The sequence below is a fragment of the Suncus etruscus genome, chromosome 10, assembly GCF_024139225.1.
Source record: "Suncus etruscus isolate mSunEtr1 chromosome 10, mSunEtr1.pri.cur, whole genome shotgun sequence".
Taxonomy (NCBI): Eukaryota; Metazoa; Chordata; class Mammalia; order Eulipotyphla; family Soricidae; genus Suncus; species Suncus etruscus.
This window is the reverse complement of record NC_064857.1, coordinates 21,223,646-21,248,218: the sequence shown is the minus strand read 5'-3', so window position 1 is coordinate 21,248,218 and position 24,573 is coordinate 21,223,646. Positions and strand designations below refer to the sequence as shown.

The 24,573-nt window shown below is 33.3% G+C and overlaps 1 protein-coding gene across 2 annotated transcripts in view; it reads left to right on the top strand.

The window, feature by feature from the left end:
* HNF4G (hepatocyte nuclear factor 4 gamma) overlaps positions 1 to 24,573 on the top strand; it is a 76,903-nt gene that overhangs the window by 35,110 nt on the left and 17,220 nt on the right. Inside the window, exons 1-2 of one of the 2 annotated variants that reach the window (XM_049781826.1) lie at positions 17,121 to 17,238; positions 19,801 to 19,972. In XM_049781826.1, the coding sequence (XP_049637783.1) occupies positions 17,121 to 17,238; positions 19,801 to 19,972 (290 nt within the window). Of the gene's footprint in view, positions 1 to 17,120; positions 17,239 to 19,800; positions 19,973 to 24,573 lie in introns of those variants that run through there. The other variant, XM_049781828.1, reaches the window with a different exon arrangement.

Sequence of the window (24,573 nt, the reverse complement as noted above, 5' to 3'; positions counted from 1 at the left end):
TAGTAATAAATAGGAAAAGCATGATTTAGAATGAGTCAACATGACTCATTTATTGAATTGTTAGATTGAAGTAAATGAATTTTGCAAGCTTATACATATAATATTAAGATATATACAGATATAACATTAATTTTTCCAAATTATTTCTCTAATAATTATATTCCAATAAAAGGAAAGCTTTTAGGTTCATTTTGGGTAAACATTTATTACTTAGAAATTACATATCTGTATCAATTTTACCACAGTAAATATAAGAACATTGTTGCTTGTTTGCTGTGAGTAAATGAGTTTTATTTACTGGTGCAATAAAATTTGCAATTTCCTATTTCATAATAATGAATATTGGGCATAATTTGTTTAACAGTTGATTTTAATATGCCTGTAACCCCAGTGCTAGGAGTGTGAGGGAAGGGGAAACCCATGAGGTCATGGCAGCGAAACTGCTAAAAAGGACTGAGACAAATAGTTAACTCTCTGTTCTAATCATTCTCACCATTCAGAATGTTTTTCACTACTATCTCAACCTGTACAAAATGATTTTTGTCATGTCCAATCTATTTTTGGAAGCTAGAAAAACATGTATTTTACAAGCTGATACTTTGCCTCTAATTCTACCCGGAAGGAATATCTGAATTACTTTTTAATTTCACATGACCAGATTGATTTGTTTGGTTTCCAAATTTTGTAAGTTGACATTTTGGGACTTTAAACAAAATGTAAAATTTTATTTTCAAATGGAGTTAAAACTATAATTAACTCAATTATCCTATTTCTAAAGAACTAAATGTCTAAACCAGAGGCAAACAGCAATGTAATCATGAGACCCAAACTTGAACCATCAAAACTTAAAGAATCTTGCTGTGCATGCAGACTGGGGGCAGAGGGGCAAGGGCATAGGACACACTCTGGGAACATTGGTAGAGGGAGGTTGACACTTCTGGTGCAATTGTCCCTGAAACATTGTATGTCTGAATACCAACTATGAAGAACTTTGTAAATCACAATGGTTTAAAATTATTTAAACTATGATAGTCTTTTTAAAGGCATATAATTAAAGCAGAATAATTGCTGCAGAAAGTTAACAAAAGTAAACATTTGGGTGGTAAAAATGGAAGTAAAAGAGAAGAATGATGATGCACCCAGATAAAGGGGTGATCAGAATATGTTTTTGGTTTAGAGGAACTTCCTAATAGTGTTGGGGCCACTAGAGATAACATGAAGTACTGGGCAGCCCTATGGGACCAAGGTTGAAGCTGTCCCTTTTACTTTACTTTTTATTTTTTTATATTATTTTTGATGTTTCTTATTTATTTAATTTAAAATGTTACTCAAAAATTAAATATTAAAATTATTTTAAATTTCGATGTTAAATTTTATATCAAGTAAAAATTTTTAGTTAAAATATTTACAATCTATTTATTGAATCACAATGAATTACCAAGTTACAATCATTCCTGATTGAGTTTGATTGATTCTGTTACTTCCAGAAACCTTTCTTTGCTTCAAATTACAATTTGTATGCCACATACGAATAGTTCTTTAATTATTTTTGTTGTATGGCCGTGAGTCAGACTCAGTATCTCACACATATGAGGCACGTGCTCTACACTCAAGGCCATAGCTTTCTTTTTATTTGTGTTAGATAGCATGCCGATACACAAACTCAAATCATGAATAAGTCAATAACTCAAATACACATACAAAGCTCACAATGGTTGTTTCAACACCAAACCCTTCATCAGTGTCCACTTTCCTTCACCAAAGTCTTCATGATTTCCCTCCCATTTCCCAACCTTGCCTCATGGCAGTCACTATTTTCTTTTTCCTTTTTCTTTTCTCATCCCCACTCCTCCAGGACTGGTACAGTGACTACTTCCTTCTGTTTCTATCATAGTGCTTCCTTTTCAGACCTATCCCACTTCTCTTCCAACTGACCCAGTGGCAAGCTTCTTACCAAGGGAAGCTGTCATCTTTTTCATGTGAGACTTATGTGCCATATGACCTTTGGAACTAACTTCCCCATCTCAGAAGAGAAGCTAATTTTAAATGAAATCTCCTGTATCTGATATAAAGAAGGTTTCAAGGTCCATCAGTTATTTGTATCATTTCCAAGACCTGACTGAGGCATTGGCGATGTTTTTTTTATCATTCGCTTCAGGAAATTTGCTTAAGATTTTCTAAGCTGGGGCCGGAGAGATAGCATGGAGGTAAGGCGTTTGCCTTTCATGCAGGAGGTCATCGGTTCGAATCCCGGCGCCCCATATGGTCCCCTGTGCCTGCCAGGAGCAATTTCTGAGCCTGGAGCCAGGAATAACCCCTGAGCACTGCCAGGTGTGACCCAAAAACCAAAAAAAAAAAAAAAAAAAAAAAAAAGATTTTCTAAGCTTTACTTCCAGGAAAAATAAATAAGTACCATTTTACTGTTTAATATTTTGTGTGGTATAAATTTTTAGTCATTATATAGAGAGAATGATAATACTATCAAATTTATTTTGATATGTTCTTACCAGTAAAACAGTTGCTTACCCCTAAACTTTTGATATAAGTATATAATAAATTTATTTTAAATGTAGTGTATTATTCCAGTGACTCTGCTTCTAATGAAAGTTGCTTTTCCTTCTCTTAAATTTTTGTTATAACTGGAGACAAAATAAAAACATTTCTACTATCAAAATGTATATTTGTCATTAAAATGGATTTACCTAATTAACATTAGTAGAACCATGTTTAAACAAATATATTTAACTACAGTAATTCCATATCTATTAATTACTGACATTTTAAAATTAAATATGTATACATAGAGTTTATTTGTAGAAACCTAGAGCTTAAAATTAATTTTGACTTATGAACATATTGATATCATCTCAACAGAAACAGACAAATTAAAAAAGGAATTGGATTTTATAAATATGCAGATTTCTGTAAAATTGTTTTATTTATTCCTTCATAATATAAATGTTTATATATAACTTATGTAATATAAATAATTTTGAGAAACATTTTGAGATCACATCAACAAAATAAATAAATCAAAAAGGAAGTGGATTTTATAGATATACAGATATTTTTTTGTAAAGTGCTTTTATTTATTTATTTATTTTTGTGGGGAAGTGTGGTTGCACATTCACCTGTGTTCAGGGCCTACTTCAGGGTCTGCAATCAGAAATCACTCCTGGCTGGGTTCAGATTATATGGGGTACCAGGGATTGACACAGATCAACTGCTTGAAAGACAAGTACCCTAGCTACATTACTAAATCTCACAGCTCTCTTATGTAAATATTTATCCAAATACAGATCATAAGATATTTAAATTTTACTTTTTTTTTTCAAGATTAATTCCTTAACATAGAGATATCTTTAAAGCATTTATTTATGAGACAACATAGGGCCTATGGCAGTAACTTTCTGGAAGAACTCATAACTTGGATATAAAAGACCCTGATTTAATACCTAACCCCCCCCCAATTTAGAAATAAAAAACTAAAATGGATTTTGTTATTTCCAGAAACCTTTCTTTGCTTCAAATTAAATTAATATGACACATATAAATACTTCTTTAGGAGCCTGAGTGATAGTTCATCTGGGAGGGCGTTTGCCTTTGCATGCTGCCAACCCGAGTTTGATGGTATCTCATTTGGTCCCCTAAGCTTGCCAGAAGATATTTATGAACATAGAGCCAGGAGTACCTCCTAAGCACCATCAGGTGTGGCCCTTTTGGGCAAACAAAAAATAAATCAAACAACAAGTAAATAAATAGTTCTTTAATAATTTTTTTGGATAGCCATGAATCGTGCTCAGTATCTCACACATATGAGGGATATGTTCTATATGCAAGGCCATATCTAAAATCTAAAATGCCAAATATTAATTTTATTCCTAATCTTCAAATCAGTATGCTGGATAATTTGCTATCATTTTAAAAAATTAGCTAAATGCTAAGTCATTGTTTCTCCAGAAGCTTGGTTCCAGCTTAAGTCAAACAAGACAGTATTTCTTTTTCTTTTTCTTTTTTTTTTGTTTTTTCGGGCCACACCCATTTGATGCTCAGGGGTTACTCCTGGTTAAATGCTCAAAAATTGCCCCTGGCTTGGCGGGACCATATGGGACCCCAAGGGATCAAACCGCGGTCCTTCCTTGGCTAATGCTTGCAAGGCAGACACCTTACCTCCACCTCGACGGCCCCTTTTCTTTTTTTTTTTAAGACAGTATTTCTACCTGCTTCTTTTTGCTTTCATAACTTTTTTTAATTAATATTTTTATTGAAACATCTTGGTTACCAACATGATTGAGGTTGGGTTTCAGTCATATAAAATGACACCCCCTCATCACCAGTGTAACATTCCCATCATCAATGTCCCAAATATCCCTCCTCCCCTCCCCGCCCCCACCTGTACTCTAGACAGGCTTTCTATTTCCCTCATATATTCTCATTGTAGGATAGTTCTCAATATAGTTGTATCTCTAATTAAATTCATCACTCTTTGTGGTGAGGTCCTTGATGTGGGCTGTAACATCCAACCCTCCTCTCTTTTTGTCTCTGAAAATTGTTGAGAAATGTCTTTCATTTTTCTTAAAACCCATAGATGAGTGAGACCATTCTCCATCTTACTCTCTCTCTCTTATTTCACTCAGCATAATAGATTCCATGTACATCCATGTATAGGAAAATTTCATGACTTCATCTCTCCTGACAGCTGCATGACATTCCATTGTGTATATGTTCCACAGTTTCTTTAGCCATTCATCTGTTGAAGGGCATCTTGGTTGTTTCCAGCGTATTGCTATAGTAAATAGTGCTGCAATAAATATAGGTGTAAGGAATTGGCTTTTGGATTATATTTTTGTGTTCCTAGGGTATATTCCTATGAGTGGTATAGCTGGATCTTATGGGAGCTCAATTTCCAGTTTTTGGAGGAATCTCCATATCACTCTCCAGAAAGGTTGAATTAGTCAGCATTCCCACCAGCAGTGGATAATAGTTCCTTTTTCACCACACCCCACCAACACTGCTTATTCTCATTCTTTGTGATGTGTGCCAATCTCTGTGGTGTGAGGTGGTACCTCATAGTTGTTTGATTTGCATCTCCCTGATGATTAGTGATGTGGAGCATTTTTTCATGTGCCTTTTGGCCATTTGTATGTCTTCTTTATCAAAGTGTCTGTCCATTTCTTCTCCCCATTTTTTGATGGGATTAGATGTTTTTGTCTTGTAGAATTTTGTCAGTACCTTGTATATTTTGGATATTAGCCCCTTATCTGATGGGTATTGGGTGAATAGTTTTTCACACTCACTGGATGAATCTTGTATGCTGGGCACTATTTTCTTCAAGGTGCAGAAGCTTCAATATATTCCCATCTGTTAATCTCTGTTTTCACTTGCGTGGAGAGTGCAGTTTCCTCCTTGAAGATGCCTTTAGTCGCAATGTCATGGAGTGTTTTACCTATGTATTGTTCTATATACCTTATGGTTTCAGGTCTGATATTGAGGTCTTTGATCCATTTTGGTTTTACCTTTATACATTATGTATGATATATATGATATATATAGTATACATATACTATATATATCATATATATAATATATAATATATATATATTAGCTGAGGGTCTAAGTTCGCTTTTTTGCAAGTGACTAGCCAGTTGTGCCAACAACACTTGTTGAAGAGGCTTTCCCTGCTCCATTTAGGATTTTTTGCTCCTTTATCAAAGATTAGATGATTGTATGCCTGGGGAAAGTTCTCTGAGTACTCAAGTTTATTCCACTGATCTGAGAGTCTGTCTTTATTCCAAATACCATGCTGTTTTGATAACTATTGCTTTGTAATACAGTTTAAAGTTGGGGAAAGTCATGCCTCCCATATTCTTTTTCCCAATAATTGTTTTGACTATTCGAGGGTGTTTATTGTTCCAAATGAATTTCATAAGTGCCTGATCCACATCTTTGAAGAATGTCATGGGTATCTTTAGAGGGATCACATTAGATCTGTACACTGCTTTGGGGAGTATTGCCATTTTAATGATGTTAACCCTGCCAATCCATGAGCAGGGTATGTGCTTCCATTTCCACGTGTCCTCTCTTATTTCTTGGAGCAGAGTTTTATAGTTTTCTTTGTATGGGTCCTTCACATCTTTAGTCAAGTTGACTCCAACATATTTGAGTTTGTGTGGCACTAATGTAAATAGGATTGTTTTCTTAATGTCCATTTCTTCCCTATTATTATTGGTGTATAGAAAGGCCATTGATTTTTGTGTGTTAATTTTGTAGCCTACCACATTGCTATATGAGTCTATTGTTTCTCGAAGCTTTTTGGTAGAGTCTTTAGGGTTTTCTAAATAGAGTATCATGTCATCTGCAAACAGTGAGAGCTTCACTTCTTCCTTTCCTATCTGGATTCTCTTGATATATTTTTCTTGCCTGATTGCTATAGCAAGTACTTCCAGTGCTATGTTGAATAGGAGTGGTGAGAGAGGACAGCCTTGCCTTGTGCCAGAATTAAGAGGGAAGGCTTTTAGTTTTTCTCCATTGAGGATAATATTTGCCACTGGCTTATGGTAGATGGCTTTAACTATATTGAGAAAGTTTCCTATCATTCCCATCTTGCTAAGAGTTTTGATCAAGAATGGGTGTTGGACTTCCATTTTTCTTCTCAGGTCTAGTATATTCTTGCTGGGTTTCAGTCTGGTTGACCTATCCAGTGTTGGCAAAGCCGTGTTGAGGTCCCCCACAATTATTGTGTTGTTATTGATATTATTTTTCAGATTTGCCAACAATTGTATTAAATATTTTGCTGGCCCCTCATTTGGTGCATATATGTTTAGGAGAGTGAATTCTTCCTGCTGTACATATCCCTTGATTAATACAAAATGTCCATATTTGTCCCTTACAACTTTTCTGAGTATAAAGTTTGCATCATCTGATATTAGTATGGCCACTCCAGCTCTTTTATGGGTGTTGTTTGCTTGGATAATTTTCCTCCAGCCTTTTATTTTGAGTCTATGTTTGTTCTGACTATTCAAGTGAGTTTCTTGTATGCAGCAGAAGGTCGGATTGAGTTTTTTGATCCATTTAGCCAATCTGTGTCTCTTAACTGGTGCATTTAGTCCATTGACATTGAGAGAAAAAATTGTCCTGGGATTTAGTGCCATCTTTATATCGAAGTTTGGTGTGTCTTTTGGTCAGTCTTGTCTTAAAGTAGGTCTTTTAGTTTTTCTCTTGAGGCAGGTTTTGAGTCTGTAAAGTTTCTGAGCTGTTTTTTGTCTGTGAAACCATGTATTCTTCCGTCAAATCGGAAAGTGAGTTTTGCTGGGTATAGTATTCTGGGTGAAGCATTCATTTCATTCAGTCTTGTCACAATATCCCACCACTGCTTTCTGGCATTGAGTGCTTCTGGTGACAGGTCTGCTGTAAATCTTAAGGATGTTCCCTTGAATGTAATTTTCCTTTTTGATCTTGCTGCTTTCCAAATTCTGTCTCTGTCTGTGGGATTTGTCATTGTGACTAGGATGTGTCTTGGGGTGTTTTTTTCTGGGGTCTCTTTTAGTTGGTACTCTTCGGGCATGCAGGATTTGATCGCAAATATTCTTCAGCTCTGGAAGTTTCTCTTTAATGATGTTCTTGACCATTGATTCTTCCTGGAGATTTTCTTCCTGGGTCTTTGGGACCCCAATGATTCTTAAGTTCTATCTGTTTAGCTTATCATAGACTTCTATTTTCATCTGTTCCCATTCTTTCACTAATTTTTCCATTGTCTGTTTATTTGCTTTAAGTTTTTTTTTCTAATCTCTCCCACTGTGTGGAGTTATTGTTTATCTCATCTTCCACAGTACTAATTCTATCCTCAGCTTCTGTTACACTGTTGGAGAGTTTATCCATTTTGTCATTCAATTCGTTTGTTGAGTTTTCAGCCTTGTTATTTGACCTGTTATTTCAGTTTGGAGTTCTCTGATTTCTGTGTTCATATTTTCTTGGTTCTTATTAGTGTTCTGTTCAACTTGATCCATGCTTTCTTTGAGTTCTGTGAGCTTCTTCCATATTTCTTCTCTAAACTCCTTATCTGAGAGACTGTCTAGTTGGTTGGCTGTTTTCCAGTCATCAGAGTTGCCATCTTCATTCTCTGTCTGATGCTGGCCTGTGTTGTTTCCCCATTGTCATATTTGTATTGTGGATTTTTCTGTGTTCTGGTGGTATTCATTGGCTAAATGATGTGCGGGAGGCCATGCTCCTCTGGCTCCACCCTTTCTGAGTGGGTCGACTCTTCTCCAAGGAAGGAGAGCCCTCCATGGATGAAGCCTCACACAGGGTCAAATCTTAGGCCCTAGCACGCAGCAGAGAAGACAGTCCAGAGAGAAATGCTGGGCTTCAGAGATTCAGCACAGTTCCTAGTGTGATTTTTTTTCTTCTTGTTGCAGTGGTGTTCTTTCATTAGAAAGAGCGCACAGCTGAGAAGGAAGCGGAGCAAAGTGCTCTTCTGGAGCCTCTGGGAGAGCAAATTTTCTGGGCCATTTTCTGCCCACTCCTGAGGGGTTCAGGAGACAGAACAGTAAAAAAAAAAAAACACGCACAAGCAACACTCACAGTTTCTCACAGCTGGGAACCACTTTCTCTCATAACTTTAAGAGTTATTCTATTGCTGCATATCTATTCTCACATATTCTTCATTGATCTTTTCGGGAGGGACAATTTTGGTCTTTTAAATTTTCTAGGAGTTTGTACCTATATTTTTTAGAGGAGAAAAATTCTACTGTAAATTTTACATAGCCAACACAAACTATTGTATACAAATTTGTGACTTGGCAATGTCATCTTGAAAACCAGATAAAGTCTATTTACTAAAGTATCTGTGAGTATAATTTTTACTCTCTTGTATGCTGTTCTTTCCTTTATACATTTTTTTTCAGTTCTAGAGATTGAAGTTAGGTTTTTATCACATGCAAGGCATGCAATTTGTTGCTGAGCAAGATCCCCAGACTCCTTTTTGGGGGGAGTGAGAGTTGGCAGGGAGATATGTTTTATGCAAAAAAAGAATATAGTGTTTTTTACAGAGAAATATTTGCATTAGATAAGCTTTATTCAGGCATGTATTATAATGCTTTTGATTGTGAGTTCAATGTTTATGAATGAACAAAATATACTAAAAGAGGCATTTTCAAGCAAATCTTCATAAAATAAGGTTATGAACTGAATAGTTGATGAAAATGTTGTGGTCAGATGCTTCAGAAACAACCTCGTGTTTCCCTTAGGAATAAGATTTGTTACTTCAATATTTATATAGCTCTACCACAGATATCCTAAAATTTTGCTTTTTCAAGATTATTTTGTTTATTTGTTTATGGGTCACAACACCTGGCAATTCTCAGGGCTTATTCTTGGCTTTGTGCTCAGGATTCACCATTGGGGCTACTTGACTGATCATATGTATTCCTCAAGATTTGAATCAAAGTCAGCGGCACACAGAGCAATAGTCTCTATGACCACTAATTTTTTAAGCTCTTAATAAAAGAAGTTGTAGTCATCAACCAGTTTTAAGTAAATATGAAAAGAAAATTATTTTTATTATCCATGTCATTACAAAATAGGTATTACTATTATTGTTATTATTATTAACATATTGGAAGTTCCAAAAAGAAAGTTGTTGCTGTTGTTTTTCCTCTTCTTTCTTCATTTAGTGAAGATTGAGAAAGTGCTTGACCTAAAGATCAATACACAGGCCAGAGAGATAGTATGAGAGGTAAGAAGCTTAAGCACCTTGCAAGTGGCAAACCCAGTTTGACCTCTGGAATCACTATGGTGCTTCAAGCACTGCCAGAAGCTCTGAGCAAGAGCCAGGGGTAAATACTGGGCAACAACAGGTGTGGCCCCAAAGCTAAACTAAACTCTTTGAAACTAAAAGTAAATATAAGTAGTATCTGTATTTTAATTATTACAATTGTAGTTTATTCACATATCCTTGATTATTGTGAAGCATTCACCATGAGACAGACACTACCTTAGTCCCTGGACTATAACAATGAATAGATAATTTAAGGAATATATCTTAAGTTTAATCTTTAAGTTCTTTCTGGACATTCAAAGCACTTAAAGACCTTTTAAAATATAAATCCTTAAAATCTAACTCCCACCTGAAAACATTTTAATGAATTTGGGATCCATAAAAGTTTAGCCACCCTGATTTTTTTTTTACACTGTGCAATCTTAGTGAATCACTGGTCTAATGCTTTTTATTCCAAAAGAATCACATCTGTGTCTGAAGAGATTGATCTAGGAGAGCAGATGAGTCAGTCCAGGACTCTAAGGTGCCACAGGTACCACCAGAAGTGAGTACAGAATTAGGAGTAAGCTCAAAGCACAACAAAATTCCACATCCTCTCATCCACAACCTGAGAAAAAGAATTTGATATAGGGAAGTGAAGTGGTTTACATTTCAAGTAAGTTGTGTCTATCTGCCTTGATTAGAAATACAAATGCTATTTAATTCTATCAAGATAATTTGTTACTGTTCATGAGTAATAGTAAAATCATAAGTGTATGAATCTTTATGTATATGCTTGTATGTTTGTATATATATAGATATAAGACAGATAGATATATGATAGATAGATAGATAGATAGGTTGATCCCAGATACTAAAATTTGTGGTATTGTAAATTTTAGAATGTTTAAATGTAATCATGCTCTCAGCATGATAAAACTATAAGGATTGCAATACCTAAGAATGTTTCTGAAATAACTATTGACTTTCGTACTTCTTTTTACTTAATGCAGCAGATGTGGAATCAGAGAATTACCACAGTCTTAAATATTGTGAGTAGCTCTGCTGAGTTTGCAGTGGTAACAATGATAGTATATACTATAAAAGGAAATACAGAAATACTGACTGTGGATTCTTAACATGTTCCCTATATCCAGATTTTTTTTTCTTTTCTTAGCAGTATAATCTACTTCCCGGTTAATAATTTAGTACTAATCAACTCCTTATCTTCAGAAAAGGAGAGTCTGTTTTGAATCATAAGGCAGCTGACCTTGAATATAGATTTAATGTATGCAGATTTCTCATACTATCTCTAAGCATTTACTCGAAGAGTGCATTCTTGGTTACAGCTGTGCATTCTTTCTAAAAATAACTGATAACTTCTTTTCTTCTTTAGTTTTGGGTTGTTTCTTTATTACTTTAAGGGAAGTAGAGAAAAACATATATGTGAATACTTGGTATAAACATGAACTATAGTAAGCAACTCACACAGATATTCCGGTATTTTGCAGGGTGTTGACTGTGTTCTCAGTATATTTACATTTCACTATAAGATGATCTTTTCTGTTGTTTTCTTTGCTCAGGTAAAAGAGAAATGTAAAATAGGATATCCAGGTGGGTCTTTATGGGTGTAATTTCTTTTTGTTTGCTTGTTTGTTTGTTTTTTGGTTTTTTGGTCACACCTGGCAGCACTCAGGAGTTACTCCTGGCTCTATGCTCAGAAATCGCTCCTGGCAGGCTCGGGAGACCATATGGAACTCCGGGATTTGAACCAATGACTTTCTGCATGAAAGGCAAATGCCTTACCTCCATGCTATCAGGCCCCATGGGTGTAATTTCGAACTATGATCTGGACAGTAAACTAGAGAATATTAATACATAAAATAAGTAAAACTTCCATTTAAATTTAAGAATATATTAGAATATTATTTATTGGATATTTAAGAATTTTTCAGAATCTTGGATGGGAGGGATGGAGGGAGGGAGAGAGAGAGAGAGAGAGAGAGAGAGAGAGAGAGAGAGAGAGAGAGAGAGAGAGAGAGAGAGAGAGAGAGAGAATACTGTGGGTAACTCATGCTTTATGCCTTGTATATGACATCCATTTCCTCTGGTGTCATTATATACGTCCTCTAGAATGATTTCTGAGCACAGAACTAAGGATAAACCAGGAGCACAGCTGTGCTTTTTTTTTTTTAATTAGGTAATGATTTTACTTTAAAGTGCCTTACTGAGTTATATGATTCTGTTGATCATCACATGACTGTCAGCTAGATAAAAGAAGAGATTTTTATAAAATATTTTATAAAATTTTACTTATCAAAAATGATATAGAATCTGACTTAAGGAAAGGACCCTCTGAAGCTCTTTAAAATTCTCAAAAATTGTTCTTAAAACTCCTGTTATTATTGCAAATTTCTAACATCTTTGTTTGCATGTCATCGATTGCAGCTTTCTTTGAAGATTAAAACACCAATATTTAATGCTTAAATTTAACATTTTTGTGTGATAAAAGTAGAAGAGGAGAGAAATATTTTTTTAATAAGAGGGATTTTATTTAGATTAAAGCAACAAGTAAACATATTTTTTAAAAAATTGAATGTTTTTTGTTTGTTTCTTTGTTTGGTTTCCAAAAGTTAGATGACTTTGCTTTGAATCCTCTATTTTATTGTGTAGAGTTCTTCACTTAAATGATTTCCTTTATGTTGCAAATTTTCCTGGGTTGATTTGGATGGTTATTCTTTTTTCTGTAACTTTGAGCAATTCTATATGTTAATATATGGAAATCAGAATGTGCTTTTGAATTATAGTATATTTTTTACTCTGAAAAATGATCTCAATGGAATAAATTTACAGACAAAAGCTATTAGTTCTAATTTTAAATAAAAAAAAATAAACCTGTGTTGACACACCAGATGATTTTCTTGAAAATATTGTGAAAATAGCCTTGATTTTTATTATTCTATTTCTAAAGTCATGTTTTGAGGGAAACATTAAATCAGATATAAAGTATAGAACAATTTCACATGTTTAATAGTCTTACAGATAAGATAGAAATGTTTCTGCTTTTATCTTGAGTAATAGTAATAAATTGATTTTTCTTTTTAAGCACGATTTATTTTTATACCTTGTTGTTTCTCTAAATATATTTAAATGTCATTTTCCACGCCAGTTTATAAAACATTTTTTCTGAGAGACACATTACAGGAACATTAGTTGAGTATTTAAAATCAACCTTTTATCTACAAATAAGGCTCTTTCACAGGTGTTTGACTTGACCAGGTCTAAGATGGTACAGCTTACCTTAGAAATCAGGATATTTGAGACACTGGTGATGGGAATGTTGCATTGGTGTTCTTTACATTACTGAAACCCAACTACAATCATATTTGTTATCAAGGTGTTTAAATAAAGATATTACTTAAAATAAAAGAAATCAAGATATTATGCTAAAGATTATAGTGTATCACATAGTAAAATTTTATAATATTTTATATTTATATTTATTTTAATTTACATGACTATAAATTAAGAACTCATATTTTAGAAAATTTATTATTACAAATTGCTGTTTGATCTTTTAAAGTAATCTTAAATATTCATAAAGTTATATTTAATGTCAGATTAGTAATGGAAGTAATTTAGGCATAGTTTCTCCATTGCCTATACATGAAATTAAAAATTTCTTTAAAATTTTAACTACTAAAGTTTTTTTTTTGTTTGTTTGTTTTTTGGAGGGGGTCACACCCGGCAGCACTCAGGGGTTACTCCTGACTCTATGCTCAGAAATCGCTCTTGGCAGGCTCAGGGGACCATATGGGATGCCAGGATTCGAACCACCGACCTTCTGCATGCAAGGCAAATGCCTTACCTCCATGCTATCTCTTTGGCCCCACTACTAAAGCTTTTAATTGAATGGAGTTTAATGAATACATTTAAAGAAAGTAATTCATAAAGCAAGAATGAGAATTTTTGACTCATTCCCTTCTGTCCCTTTCCTGACCATAAAACTTCTTTCTTTCTAAAATTTATGAAATTGTTTTATTGTCTAGTAGATATGTTTCCATATATCAAATTTACAAAATCATGAAAATTTCAAAATTGTTAATTAATGAAAAATACTGTGAATGTGATACATCCTTTGATTATGAGGCAGAAATAAAATGCATAGTTAACATAATTAACTGTGACTAGATTTATTTCTCTGATTTTCTTTCACCTACTTCACTTGTCCTAATGATTCTCTTTCAGTAAATAAAAATAATATGGAATATATTTTTACAAGTATGAAGGATTCTTCATAAGGGAACTATAGAATAACTTATAATTCTATCAAGTTAAAATACCACAAGAAAAACTCTGATCTCCTCTAAACTATGCCTTATATTATATCAGTTTATCAATTTCCTTTGTCAACATACTATTTTTCAGTAGTTTCCTTAAGTTACAGGTTCCTTTCTAAAAGGTCATCAATTGTTTTATGTACCTCTGATTATAGTAGAATTCTAAGTTTCTCATGATACAGTTCGGTCCTTTTTTATATATCTCTATCATATTTTTTATTGTGTTAAAAATACAGCATGAGATCTCTTTTAGTAATTTTAATTGTACAATAAATTATTGAACAGGGACACAATATTGTACCACAGATGCCTATAATTTACCCCTATTGCTTTTCTGATATTATATGTCCAGTTATTATTAACTTCATACTTTCCACTCACTCTGCCTCTTGGCAGAAGCCATTCTTTTTGAATATATGAAATTAGCTTCTCTAGAACTCCAGTATTAGAATGATGAGATTTTATATGTTTTATAACTGACTTATTTTACTTTGTCTATTTTGATCATTCAACCCTTTTTGTAGTATTTGCATCAATTCAACATTTTTTTTATTTCTAGTGAATTTTGCTTTTTATTTGCCTTTATTTGGGGGACAAACCTACTGCTGCTTATAACTACTTCTGGCACTATAATCAGTGGTCACTTCTGGCAGTGCCCAGGGGCCATCCAGAAGCTCAAACTTGGATCTCCTGCTTGCAAAGCATGCAAACAATGTATGCAGTAAATTGTGCTATCTCTTTGGCTCTGATATTTTGCTTTTATCAAAACGTAGAAGATGAGTTGGAAAGTGTTGCATCCTAACCAGGGAAATGTCTGTTCTAATCTTCCTGAAATCATGTTGGCATCTTGCTCTGTTTCTTGGAGCCGCTGCACTTGCAGCCAATCATCTCCTCACACCCATTTGCCTGGGTTTCCTTTGGGAAGACAATTTTCTCGTCTTCATGGAGATCAGCCTTTCTTTCTTTTGGAGAAAGATTTCACTCTCTTGGGAAGATTTCCATTCTTAACTGTCACTTATGAATCAATATCAATTTGTTGCTCTGTAGAAAAAGTTTTCTTCTTGAGTTTTGGAGAAAGAGACTGTTGGTACTTCCATTCTGTTCTCCTAAGGTTTGACTTTTGCTTTTTTTAGGTGGATCTTTCACATATCTCCTCCACGTTTGAGTACTGTTACTGGGATTAAAAGGCAATTGCAGAGCCAATTCATTTCTTTTTGAGCAGTGTTTCATCTTGTGTTTCTCCAGTTTTCTCTAAGTAATCTCAGCAGCCACTTCCTCTGCCTGAACCAATGACTCCTTCATGGTATCCAACTTCTTTCAATGAATCTCTCTCGTTTCTTAGAAGAGCCACTACTGACGTTATGAAATAAGTTTCTCCCCAAACACACTTGTTGGGACCTCATAGATATTGTCAGTTTATGAGACAATGCTGTGTTTCTTTGCAAGATTTCAGGAGATGCGGCCTTTGTTCCTTATGGCTGTTCAACCAATGAAGGTAGAGGAGATAACAAGGCATTATTTTGGATTGTTCTACCTTATCTTCAGAGTTCTGGAAACTTGGTCCCTTTGATGAGCCCTGAAACTTACTTACAGAATGAGCCATAGTTCATTCTTTTAAAATTCTTAGTATTATTCCATCATCACCCTTGCTTTCCTTATCCATTTGTCCACTTATATACACTTCTACTATTTACGTCTTGGCTGTTTTGCTTAACTTTGAATTATCTTTACGTCTCTTAGTGTTCTGTAATCCTATAATGAAACATATTTTTTTACCTTTTTATTATCTCCTTTTCCTTCTGTTGGTGAATTTCTGACTGTAATGCCACTTAGTAATTAGTTTGATTTTATCTAGCTGACTGCTACAATGACTTCTAGTTTCTACTGTATTTTTAAAGGGATCAGCTTTCAAAGCTGACAAAATATACTATTTTTAAGTTTCTCTTTTATACTAAGATATTTCATAAGAATTTTCATATTAAGATATGCTATTTTATTATTTTAATAAGAACTATATTTTATTAACCAACGAATGATGAATGTGATATGTAGAATTTTATAATGTAAATGAGAATTAGGTTCTTTCTTGGAAGATACAATCAATAAATGTATTTTAGAAGTAAAAGATACTCATTTAATACTCTTTTAAACTAGTTCCCAAACTGGAAATGTTAAGAACAAACAAAAGATACACTGGACTACATAGATACAAGAATTAATAGGTTGATGATGGAAACATATAAATTCATAGATTAGAAGTAATTTTATTTCAATTTAGTTTCACAAGTGCATCAGGGATCAAGAGAAATGAATCCATATTCATGTAACAATAACTTATTGCATATCTGCCATCTACTAGAAAGTTACCTGTTTCTTCTCTGAGAAAGAACATACCAGGAACACAGACTTATAGATTCATAATTTAAGGAAGTGTGTTAAAGGCCATATTATACTATGTCAAACATGGTATTGGAGTGTAAAAAAGATTCCTGTTATTTCTAAACACAAATTTCTTGCATAAGCAAATTTTAGTTTATGTACTAGAAAGAAAATGAAAATAGTAAGCTTATGTTTAGTGTTAAGTGTTCACTTGTTTTGACTTTTAGAACACATGGTATCTTCTTTAAGCCTTGTGTTTAGGGTAAATCATGTTATAACTGAAATTTAAAACTTGACAATGTCTTTTTCTATTTTTAAACCTCTTAGTGATGTCATTTATTGTCTACTGGAAATCAATTTAGGAAATCATGTTAGTCCACTAAGCACTTCAGATAAGGTGATTCCTTGAAGCATTCCAAGATTATCACAAGGAATTGCTTGCGTATACCATAAAAGAAAAAGAAATAAGCAGAATATGGCCTGCTGAAGACATTTACTGTTTTACGGCTCCTCCCACAGGAGTGCATAAGTCATTCAGTTACAGTTAACTCTGGATTATCAGTCACAGATTGAGAGCCAAACAGCCACCACACACACACACACACACACAGGGCCTGCGGTGCACTTGGATGTGAGTTTCTCAATCAATGATGAGGGTATCGGAACCGATACTTGACATGGATATGGCAAATTACAGTGAAGTTTTGGATCCAACTTATACAACTTTGGAGTTTGAAACTATGCAGATTTTATATAATTCAAATGGTGAGTTTCTATCCGCTTACAGATACAAGGAAGGTATTTAATGGGAGAAGTCAAACTGAGCTTCCCTGGGACTAGTTCTGGATTTTTTGCCAGAGAAGTCAGGACATAGATTTTCAAGGCTTTGAATCTGAGCTTTTACATTTCATCACAAAGTTTTAATTTGTAATAGAACCATTTAATACTTAAGACAGGAAAAAAAAATCTGTATAACAAAGCAATGTCAGAATCCTGTCCTGGGACAGTTAGATAAAATGATTCTGTTTGGCAGATATTTTGTTTGTTGTACATCACATCCATAAATAAGTACTGGCTATGAGGCATGTTTTCTGTGCAATATTTAAGATGACATCATGAATTTAGATTTCCATAGACGACAGGAGGTTTATAACCTGCTTATAAAACACATTTCTTGGGTTTTATCTGCTATAACGTTTTAACTTAAAATAAGGTATGGATTATTTAGGGTTTGTGTCTTTAGATAATCCATTTCAGTATTTTTAACATTTGTATTTTTAAATAAAATTTGTATTAAGTAAAAATACAGATCTGTATTTTTAAGTAGAATTATTGTTTAGAATAAGTTATAATTGTTAGAATTCTTAAAACATATTAAAGTTATATTTAAAGAGTGCATTTGGATCAGTAAATATGTCTAAAATATACTAAATCCTAAATAAATATTAAAATATATGCTAAAATTATATTACTTGATATAATATAGTCTAAAATATATCTTATACTTAGGATATCTTGATGTTCTATGCTGTATAAATTGTATGATTGCTACTACATTTGCTATAAATAATGGCTTATTAGTTAAAAGCCTTTTAAATCAACAGAAAATGAATTATGACATTTAGTAGAGTTAAAATGAACCTCTAGAGCAACTCAAAAAAGTCACTCTTAGAATCCTTATATTTGGACTTGAACATTATTTAATGAGATATTAATTTAGACAAAATCGTGTTTATTTAAATACTGTAGATTATTAAGTAGTAAAAGGAGACTTAAGATTAATTTTAGAAAAATCAATGCCATTCTAAAGTGTTTTCAAGTTTGTTTTTTTTTTTAGTAATGCTGTTAATCATTTGTAAGCATGCATGGCATTAATCTGAAACAAATTATATGATTTTTGTGTATTTTTATAAATCATCTCATTTAGCAATCCTTAATACTTGCAGCAGTCTTATTTCTGTCTTCTTAACATTAGTTTTGATTTATGAAATGATATACAAAATATCTGTCTATTGAAAAACATTAGACTATGGAATATATGTGTTGTCATAGAATCAACTTGAAAACTTCTAACTATACTTTTTTGTACATAACAGCTTGGTTAATTGCAATATGATTATGTTATATAGTTTCATAGTAAATTTAGTTTAATTTATCACCCTACATATTTTATATATTTAACTATAAATATATTCTTAAAGATATAGTCAATATATTGACATAAGAAATGTTTAAGACATGTATAGATAATAAGTAGCTAAGCCATCATATATAATTGAATAAACTGAAGTGTTATTTTTTTAGTTAGTGAAATTATAGGTTCTACTAGAAAAAACAATTTGGGAGAATATTCTTAGATGGGTTGTGCTTTATATATTGATTCACTGTTTGGTTAAGTTTGAAAATTTAAGGAGAGATACAATGAAGATTTTAATGCTATTGGCCTTGTGTACTGTGATAACACGATTGACATAAGAAACCCTAGAGAAAGAATACCTTCAAAAGGAAAATGAAAGAGTATTTTATTTACTTATAGTTGCTTATAGTTTATGGTTTTTAATATTGCTTCATATCTCTACAAAGTAGATTCCATACCACTTCCACCAGCAAAGACTAGTTTTCAATCATTAGTTACCAATTGACCCTTCTTAATGGTCCCTCCTACTTCTGACTATCCTTTTCCTTTCTACTAATAAACTTTGTCTTTGACAGAGTCTAATCGTTTGATTTGTTTTTGTTCTGTTTGTACTTTAAATTCCATATGTAATTGATATCACATGGTGTTTTCACTTTTGGAATTATTTCTTTAGCATAATTACTTAAGGTCCTTCCTGTCACAGATGGCATGAATTTGAAATTCCTATTGAACTTTACGGTTATATTAATATTTTGAGTATTTTAAGCAGATATGCATGTGAACCATAATGACTAAAGTTGAAATTTCTGCTGTTATTATTTGTGCCAGGAATCATACCCATAGCCTTATTCAAACAAGGGAAGTAGACTACCAGTGGCCGACTTCCTTAGCCCCAAGAGAAAAAAATTGGAGATTTGTTCTCCATGATACACATGATAATGTTATAGGACTTGAGGAACTCCTGTGGGAAATACAGTAGCTGATGGTCTGAGCCCTTTGGTTTCCCAAAATTGAAATGTCAGAAATATGAGAGAGAGAATGGTCTAACAAAAAGCCTGTGCTTTAGGGGGAAAAAAAGGGTACTATTTTGAGACCTCCAAGAAGTCAAAAAATAGACAGTTTTGAGCCTATTTGGCAATTAAAACAAATACTAAATGTTATGAACTCTGTCCTTCTACTTTCTCTCACAGATAGTTCTGCCCCAGAGACCTCAAGTATGAATACAGTAGACAGTGGTGTCAACTCTCTTTGTGCTATATGCGGAGACAGAGCGACAGGAAAGCACTATGGAGCATCAAGCTGTGATGGGTGCAAAGGCTTCTTCAGGCGAAGCATACGCAAGAGTCATGTTTATTCTTGCAGGTACTGAAATGGTCCTTAAAGGAAAGAAATTTATCTTTAGGATTGTTTCAAATGCCTGCAAAAGCTTTCTGAAACTTTAAGAAAGAAAATTTCTTAAGATGCTTTCAGAGTGAGAAGCAAAGGTTTCTATTCAATATGCCTTCACATATTGATTCTTCTTTTAGAAAATGTTTTAAACTTATAAAATAATCTTAAAAGAATCCATGTATTTTCCACCCAACTTGGGCCAATAGAATTGAAACATCTAGCAAACATCTATTTCTTTCCTTCTCCTTCTTTTTTTTTTTTTTTTTTTTTTTTTTTTTTTTTTTTTTTTTTTTTAGTTTTTGGGTCACACCCGGCGGTGCTCAGGGGTTATTCCTGGCTCCATGCTCAGAAATTGCTCCTGGCAGGCACGGGGGACCATATGGGACGCCGGGATTTGAACTGATGACTTTCTGCATGAAAGGCAAACGCCTTACCTCCATGCTATCTCTCCGGCCCCTCCTTCTCCTTCTTCTTAGCTGCTTTCTAAAGCTTTTTCTGCTCTTTTCCTTGTTTCTTTACTGTTTTACTATGTATTCATATTCCACTCAACATGTTTAAATCTGTATTTAAATAGATTTGTAATATATGTATTTATTTTTTGGATGTCATTATAGCTTGTGTCTTTCAAAATAGAAATTAGAAAAGTACAGATTTGTGTAGTGAACCAAATTAAGTTTTAACCATAAAAACTTTAAATGTATTTTTCTCTAATGTTTCGTCCTTAAATTTAGGTGTTTTTTTCTAACACGTATTATGTTGTAGATATCATATATTCATAGTAGTTTATTTTCCTATTTTGTAGTAAACATCATGATACAGTTAAGAGTAGATTTATTCAAGAAGTATCAGAATAACAGTTCTTGAATGTAGATTACTTCTACACTAAAAGAGGACTATTAAAATGACCAATTTACAAGAAAAATTATTATAGATGAAAGATGTAAAAAGATAATATTTACCTTACTTTAGGAGCAAAGTTAACATTTTAAATAGTTTACTTATCTCAGGATACAAGAGGAAAAGTTAATATATAACTGTCCTGCTAGTGTTTTCTAGTAATTTTTCTAGGAAAGCATCAAGAAGGATTACACAGACATACACACAAAAAGTAAGCCATCCATGTTCACATCTTCCTGAAAAAACAAAATGGTTTTGATTTTATCTGTATAAAAACTCAAGTTAAAGTTAGGTAAATAGATGTTCTTCATAAAATTTATTTCTCTGCGATTGCATTCAATGTTCAGTATAGGCTTTATGAATTTGTTCTATTAAAGCTAAAATAAAAATTACTACCCTAGCAACTAAATGCAATAACTTTTGAGATTCTGAAAATAGCCATACAGGTATCTTTTATATCTTTCAACAGTCTTTCTTTTGTATATGATAAAAATTGAGAAATAATGTTTTCATAGAACTTCTGGAAATTAGAAGATATTCAGTAAATTTTACATCCACCTTTCCATCATGATCGCTGTCATCAACCTAATTTCCCTTACATATTTTTTCACTTGAAAATAGTTACCATATTTTTTTTCAAGCTTAGAGATATAAAGGTCTTGCTTTTTTCAAATCTAGATATTTTCTTGGCAAGTATAGGCTTTCTTATATCTATTTATCAACATATAAATTAGAAGCAAAATATTAGAATATCATTTATTTTATCTATAAATATATTATAAGCACTATTTTTAGAGTATACTTTACTTAGAGGGTACATATATTATTAATACTTACATCAGTATATTTTATATGACAGGTGCTTTGTAGCATTTATTTAACTCCTGGTTTCATTTAATATTGTACTTGGTAATCTGGTCCTTTCTCTTAAGTTCTTCAGTCAGACATTGCCAAATAGTGTGGTATTTTTTTTCCTCTGAAAAAAAAATTTTCACCTATCTCAATTTTCCTACAACAGATTTTATAACCATCATTTCTCATATCCAATTGTATTTTCAGAAAATAGTTTTTTAAGGATTATAAAATACATTCTTAATTTAACATTGTGAATAATAAATAATAAACTGTACATAATTAGGAATTTATCAATAAGCATTTAAAAATTTTTAGCCAAAATCTAGGCTCCACTCAGGAGTGCTTTAGGGCCTGCACCTTTGGGCTTTGGATGCCAGAATCACTCCTGGCAGTGCTCATGGGACTCCGTGTAGTGCTAAGTATTAAACTCAGGCTAGTCTCATGGAAAGCAAGACTGTTCCCTAAGTTATCCCTCTGGCCCTACTTTTTTGATCCTTTTTAAAATGTTGTTTAAAATGTGATTTTTAAATGTAAGCTTCAAAGTTTTAATGTTTCATATTGATTTCGTGCAATGACTTTTTCGGTTTGTGTGTTTGTTTTATGACCACATCTAGTGGTACTCAGGACTTATTCCTGGCTTTTCACACAGGGATCACTCCTGGTAAGGCTGGGGGACCATAATTCTAGATTTCAAACCCACGTTGGCCTATTGCTTAGCAAGCATCTTGCACACTGTACTAATTCTCTGGCCCCTCATGCAACAGTCTTCGAAGTTTTGGGATGTAGTCTAGTACATGTTCATATGTATGATCAAGGCTTATTCTCTCAAAACAATCATTAAGAAAGTGAAGTAAGAATTGGCTGGAGGAAATTAAATATTAAATTGCATCCGAACATTCTCTGAAGAGTAATAATACAGGATGGGGAGAAGTACTGAAACTAAGAAGAACTAAGAAGAGATAGGTGGAAATAATGGACAGTGGTCAAGTTTCTCAGATAAATTGTTAGTGGAGAGCTGTGGCATATTTGTGTAACTGAGCCACAGAAGCAACAGAACTGAAAGCAAGAGATCCAGATTACAATGACCAAACTTAATTGGGGCCTTGGTGATGGGAATGTTGCACTGGTGAAGGGGGGTGTTCTTTTAATGACTGAAACCCAGTTACAATCATGTTTGTAAACATGGTGTTTAAATAAAATATTATTTATTATAACTATAATAAATAATAACTTAAAAAATAAATATTTGCAGAAAATGTTCCTCTCAAGGAGGATGGTTGGGAGGTGGGAGGAAATCTGGGTTTATTGGTGGAGGTAAGTTGTCAGTGGTGGTGGGTTTGGTGCTAGAATATTATATTCCTGAAACTTAAGTATAAAATCTCTGTAGAGCAATGATACCTTTAAACAATAAAGAAAGATAATATAGTGGATAGTACATTGTCCTCACATGCAGACCACTGGATTTGATTCCTGGCATCCCCAAATGGTACCTGGAGACCCACCAGGAGTGAATCCCTGAGCACAGATCTTGGAGAAAGTCCTGTACATATCTGGGTGTATGACAAAAAAAGTAAATAAATGATAGACTTGGAAATTAAGTGTAGTTCTAATTCTAGAAATAATCACACTTCTTTTAAGTGTAGAGTTCATACTAAGAAGTATATTTACACAGTTGTGCAAGAACACTACAGTTTATAACAATTTTGTCACTTTAGGAAGAAATCATATCTCCTCCTCACCTTTATCACTTCAAATAGCATTATTCTATTTTGTTTGTATCGATTTATCTACTCTGGATACTTACATAGAACGTAAATTTGATATCTTGACATATTTCACTTAGTATTTCTAAAGTTTTCCCATTACAATCTGAATCCTTACATCATTTCATTTATTGACAAATGGTATTCTGTTATGTGTGTGCCCGCTTTTTTATTGATACCAATTCATAAATCGATGAGAATTTCATTGGTTGTTTCTTGTGTGTTTGTTTTTATGTTTTTTGCTTGTTTATTTTGGGTTCCTACCCAACAGTGCATAGAGCTTATACTTGACTCTGCTCTCAAGAATCACTCATGGCAGAATTTGTTTGGTGTACCAAAAGGGGTGCCAGGTAGGACACATGAAAGGCAACCACCCTACCTAGTGTACCATTGCTCTGGCCCCAGTGGTTTGGTTTTGTTATTTAGAGGGTTAGGTCTTTTGTTTTAGTTTTTGCTTTTTTTTTGTTTTGTTTTGTTTTGTTGGTGATGCTCAGGGGTTACTCCTGGCTATGCACTCAGATATCACACCTGGCTTGGGGGACCACATAGGACTCCAGGGGATATAACCGCAGTCCGTCCTAGGCTAGCGCTAGCAAGGCAGATACCTTACTGTTCTGTGCCACCATTCTGGCCCCATGTTTTTTTTGTTTTTGTTTTTGATGAGTATTATTGCTGTCCCTATTTGGGACTATTACATAGAATGCTACTGTTGATATTTATATATGAGCTTTGTGTGATCCTGGTTTTATTTCTCTTAGTTATATTGATAGGAGTGACATTATTGGAATATATAGTAATTATGTTTAACTCTGATAAACTGCAAAATTTTTAACCTAAGCTCAGCATTTTGTATTACATTTTGTGAAGGTTCCAACTCATCACAACCTCAACCACACTTTTTTCTTATTAATGCTACTCTAATGTGAAAAGACTATCTTCTAAATGCTATTCTCAACAACTTTTAATATACAATTTGGCATTAGAGTAAGCTTCAGTTGAAACTAAAGTGAAGTGAATAAGATATTTAGAAAGATAATTGTGAACATGTTGAGAAATAAA